Genomic DNA, 5316 nt, shown 5'->3' with positions numbered 1-5316 from the left:
TCTAATCTGCTGTTAAACTCACCTATTGAGTTCCTAACTTTAGTCAATGTACTTTTAAAAAAATGTTGCATATGATTCTTTTTATGATTTCCACATCTCTGCTGAAATTCTTAATCTCATCTTTTATCCTTTAAACAGAATAACACTAGTTATTTTAAAGTTTATGTCTGTTAACTCCAAAATCTGAAGCCTCTGCAGATATTTCTACTGTCTACTGTTTCTGTTGTTTTAATTTCTATTGCTTTAACTCCTCAATTTTTAATCTGTGTGTCTGGCACTGTCTATGAAAATTTTTATAGAAAAATAGCTTGAAGTTTAGGATGATGTGCCTTCCTGTTGAGCAGATATATTTATTTCTGCAAGATGTCCAGGGCACTAGCACTCAGATCTCACCTTAATATGATTTCAGTGATTTAAATGGTCAGAGGCTGAGCTGCATACCTACCCCTTGTTAAAACATACACCTATGGATACATCCTTGCTGGTCCCCAGTAACCAAGTACTGTCACCATTAGCTCCACAAGACGGGCAAAAACTCACTGCTTCAGCACTTGGCCTCTCAAGCTTCCTCTTCAAAATTGGCCTATGTCTCAAGGGAAAAGAGAGGCCCTCGTCCTGGAATCCCTGGTGCTCTGTTGATCTTGAGCTTTGTTTAGCAATTCTTCACTAAATCATTGACTCTCTTACACCTTCAGTCAGTCTTGTTTTCGTTGTTGTTCATTTTTTCCAACAGTCTCCAGCGGGAAGTTTAGCTTGACTTACCTAGTCCACCATCACTGGAGGCAGAATTTCTTCTCCTGGTCTGAGGTCCAAGGGCCATGCCACGCCACGGAGATGGAAACGTCTCGGCGGCGCCTTTTCAGGAGTTTGTGTTGGAGGGGTTTGAGGGTAGCCTGGAGACCCAGGCCCTGCTCTTTGCTGTGTTCCTGGCCCTGTACCTGGGGACCGTCCTGGGGAACCTCACCATGATCGTGGTCATCACCCAGGATGCGCGTCTGCACTCCCCAATGTACTTCTTCCTCAAGAACCTCTCCTTCCTGGACCTGTGCTACTCATCGGTCATCGCCCCCAACGCCCTGGCCAACTTCTTCTCCTCGTCCAAGGTCATCACCTTTGAGGGCTGTGCCACCCAGCTCTTCTTCTTCTCCCTGCTGGTCACCACTGAAGGTTTCCTCCTGGGTGTCATGGCCTATGACCGCTTCATGGCCATCTGCAGCCCCCTGCGCTACCCCATCACCATGTGCCCCTTGGCTTGCTTCCGCCTGGTGCTGGGCACCTACTGTGGAGGCTGCCTCAACTCCATTGTGCAGACCAGCTTCACCTTCAGCCTCCCGTTCTGCAGCTCCAACCACATCGACCACTTCTTTTGTGATGTGCCCCCCCTGCTCCGACTGGCCTGCACCAACACAACCCTCAACAAGCTGGTCATGTTTGGCATCTGTGGGCTCATCATTGTGAGTGTGACATTGGTGGTCCTTGTCTCCTATGGCTACATCACAGTGACCATCCTGAGGATGCAATCAGCAGGTGGGAGACACAAGGTCTTCTCCACCTGTGGCTCCCACATGACTGCAGTGACTCTCTTTGTTGGGACTGTCTTTGTCATGTACGCCCAGCCGGGAGCTGTCGAGTCCATGGAACAGGGCAAGGTGGTCTCTGTCTTCTACACCCTGGTCATCCCGATGCTCAACCCCCTCATCTACAGTCTGCGGAACAAGGACGTGAAGGAGGCCCTGGGGAGACTGAGCCAGAAACACACAGCCACGTGAAGAAGGAAGGCCAGAGAGACAGTGTCCTAAAAACTAAGCAAAGGAAGAGCCTTTTGGTTGTAGGTAGAAGTCAACAAATTTATTTCTTCCTTCCTTCACTCAATCAACACTTACTTAAAACACACTATATACCAGGCAGTTGCCTAGTGCTTGAGAAAGATGCATATGACAATGTTCTTGTCCTCTGAGAACTATCTACCTAATGGAGAAAAAAATAATAAAATGTATTGTGTTGTTTATGATATATGAAGTAAATATATGATGATAATAGCCCAAAGTATGGAAGGGGTACATAGAAGTCTATTGTCTTAAGTTTCTTACACTATATGTGAAGTAGTATAATATAATTTGACAGTCATCCGTGATGCATTAAAGATATATGTTGTAAACTCTAGTACAATCACCAAAAGCTAAAACAAAGTAATATAGTTAAATGATCCAGTAAGGGACATAAAAGATATTTTTTAGAAATTGTCAATTAACAACAACAAATAAGACAAGAAAGGGGGAAAAAATCAGATGGAACACATAGCAGTAAACCAATAGCAAGATGGTGGATTTAAACATAATCATATTGACAATTACAAGAAGTGCATAAATGTGAACACTGTAGTTAAAAGGCAGAGCTTGTCAGATTGGATAAACAAAGCAATATCTAATATATGCCATTAAAAATCTACTTTAGGGGCTGGCCTGGTGGCATAGTGGTTAAGTTCGCGTGCTCCACTTCAGTGGCCCGGGGTTCATGGTTTCAGATCCCAGGTGCAGACCTACACACCGCTCACCAGCCGTGCTGTGGTGGCGTCCCACGCACAAAATAGAGGAGGACTGGCACAGATGTTAGCTCAGCAACAACCTTCCTCATCAAAAAAAAATCTACTTTAAATATAAAGACACAGGTAGGTTAAAAGTAAAAGGATGGAACAAGTATGCTGTTCAAAAAATAGTCAAAACAAACTTGGAGAGGCTATAAAAGTACCAAATTGTAGAACGAAGAATATTACCAAAGATAAAGAGAGACGTGATAATTCCTCAAGAGGACATAAAAACCTGAAATATGCATTCACCTAATAAAAGAATGTCATAATATATGAATACAGATGGAACTGGAAGGAAAAATAAGCAAATCGACCATTATCGTTGGAGATAGCCATGAACCATCTCAGAATTCAGTAGAACAAACACACTGTAAATCAGCAAAGAATAGAAAACTTAGCAACACAATAGACCAACTTGACATTTACAGAACACTCCACTCACAACAGTAGAATACAAAGTCTGTTTATTTATTTGTTTGTTTGTTTTTTAATTTTTTTGCTGAGGAAGATTTGCCCTGAGCTAACATCCGCTGCCAATCTTCCTCTTTTTGTACGTGGGTCGCTGCCAAAGCATAGCCATTGATAGACGAGTGGTGTAGGTCTACACCGGGGAACCGAACCCCAGCTGATGAAGCAGAGCACACTGAACTTAACCACTAGGCCCCTGGGGCTGGCCCTACAAATTCTTTTTAAAGTACACCTGAAACATTCACCAAGATAGGCTATCTTCTGGGCCATGAAAATGTTTCAGTAAAATTAAAAAGATTGAAATCATACAAAGGAAGATCTCAGATATAAACAGTGTTACACTAGAAGCCAATAATAGAAAAATATCTGAAAAATCCCAAATATTCAGAAATTAAAACACATCCTTGTAAGAAGACATAATCAAAGGAAATTCAAGAAATGTCAAATGAGCAACCAAGGAGCTATGCCAGGAAGACAGAATAGCAGGTGTGAAGACCCTGAAGGCAGTGTGGCCGGGGAGTCTGAGCAACCCTAAAGAGGCCAGTGTGCCCATGGCGGAGCGAGCAAGGGGGAGCCGTGGAGAATAGGGTCGGCAGGTTGGGGCTGAGTGTGGTCTCCAAGGCGTGGTGAGAGCTGTGCTCCCCAAAACGGAGTGAGATGTTAACCCTTACGATGGTGTTGAGCAGGGAAAGGACATTGCTTGCCTTCAGGTGAACAGGTTTATCCTGTGTATTACTGACACCAGTTGGGGTGCTATTGCAGGAGTCTGACCAAAAGATAATGCTTGAACGGGGCTTCCACGGTATGGCCGGCGACATTAGCTAACGCTCGCGCTACTCTCTCTAACGGGGAAACCACGGACTACAAGAGACTCAACTGTATCTGCCTCTTTTTCCAACAGACTCACGTTCAAATAAAAGGAACCAGAACTTTAGCAACACAGCTGGAACAATCTGCAGCGGTGAACAATCTGCAGCGGCGGGAGAAGAGATTTAATTTAGATGATTTTCTGTGGTGGGTGGTTGTTCGCTGGTCTCAAGGTGATGGAAGCTGCACATTTTTTCAAAGGGACTGAGAAGCTGCTGGAGGTGTGGTTCTCCAGGCACCAACCTGACACAAACCAAGGATCTGGGGATCTCCGCACCATCCCGAGATCCGAGTGGGACATACTTTTGAAGGGCATGCAATGTTCAATCATAAGTGTGACAAAAACGAACAAGCAGGAAGCTTATGTGCTCAGTGTCAGCAGGATGTGTGTCTCCAAGAGACGTTTCATTTTGAAGACACGTGGTACCACCCTCGTGCTGGAAGCACTGGTCCCCTGTTGAAACTTGCGGGGATTACAGTGGGGTTGACTCCATTCAAAGCTCCTTTTATTCTTGTAAGAATTTCATGGAGCCTTCTCACCAAGCATGCCCACACTGGAATTTCCAGGAAGAAGTAGAGTTTCTTAATGCAATTTTCCCAAATGAAGCAGCATATTGTATGGGACGTATGAATTCTGCCTGTCGGTACTTGTATACTTTGGATTTCCCAGAGAGTCGGGTGATCAGTCAGCCAGCTCGAACCCTGAAAATCCTGATGAGCGAGCTTGACCCAGCAGCTCTGGACCAGTTCTACGTGAAAGATGGCATTACTGCAAAGGATGTCACTCGTGAGAGTGGAATTTGTGATGGGATACCAGGTTCTGTCACTGATGCCACAATGTCCAATCCTTGTGGGTATTCAATGAATGGAATGAAATCAGATGAAACTTATTGGACTATTTGCATCACTACAGAACCAGAATTTTCTTATGTTAGCTTTGAAACAAACTTACGTCAGACCTCCTACGATGACCTGATCAGGAAAGCTGTGGAAGTCTTCAAGCCAGGAAAATTTGTGACCACCCTGTTTGTAAGTCAGAGTTCTAAATGTCCCATGGTGCTTTCTTCACCCCAGAAGATTGAAGGTTTTAAACGTCTTGACTGCCAGAGTGCTATATTCAATAATTACTATTTTGTTTTTACCAGTTTTGCTAAGAAGCAGCAACAACAGCAGAGTTGAAGAAAAATGAAGAAAAAATGCAAAAAGAGAACATACATAGAGGAAAGTGGTGGCTACTTTTTAGGTACTGATGCCGGGGCCACGCTTTCCATAACCACCACCTTGTTGTTGCAGAAAGTGCTACATGTAATGACAGCACAATCATTTTGAATTGCATTTATCGTTATATCAAGGAGTTAGATATCTTGCATGAATGCTGTCTCCCGTGTTTAGGT

At 44.0% G+C, this 5316-nt stretch overlaps 2 protein-coding genes across 2 annotated transcripts; both read left to right on the top strand.

Annotated features, from left to right (window-relative positions):
* Positions 1 to 818: 818 nt before the first annotated feature.
* LOC124229445 (olfactory receptor 12-like) lies at positions 819 to 1769 on the top strand. The gene has a single exon (XM_046644656.1). The coding sequence runs from the start codon at positions 819 to 821 to the stop codon at positions 1767 to 1769; it is 951 nt and encodes a 316-aa protein (XP_046500612.1).
* A 2329-nt stretch (positions 1770 to 4098) lies between these two features.
* Positions 4099 to 5101, top strand: LOC124229446 (S-adenosylmethionine decarboxylase proenzyme-like). Its single transcript, XM_046644657.1, has 2 exons — positions 4099 to 4205; positions 4564 to 5101. The coding sequence occupies exons 1-2, from the start codon at positions 4099 to 4101 to the stop codon at positions 5099 to 5101; spliced, it is 645 nt and encodes a 214-aa protein (XP_046500613.1).
* Positions 5102 to 5316: the final 215 nt, after the last annotated feature.

This window comes from Equus quagga, chromosome 17 (genome assembly GCF_021613505.1).
Source record: "Equus quagga isolate Etosha38 chromosome 17, UCLA_HA_Equagga_1.0, whole genome shotgun sequence".
Lineage (NCBI taxonomy): Eukaryota > Metazoa > Chordata > Mammalia > Perissodactyla > Equidae > Equus > Equus quagga.
Note: the sequence above shows the minus strand (reverse complement) of the source record. Positions and strands in the feature narration are given on the sequence as shown.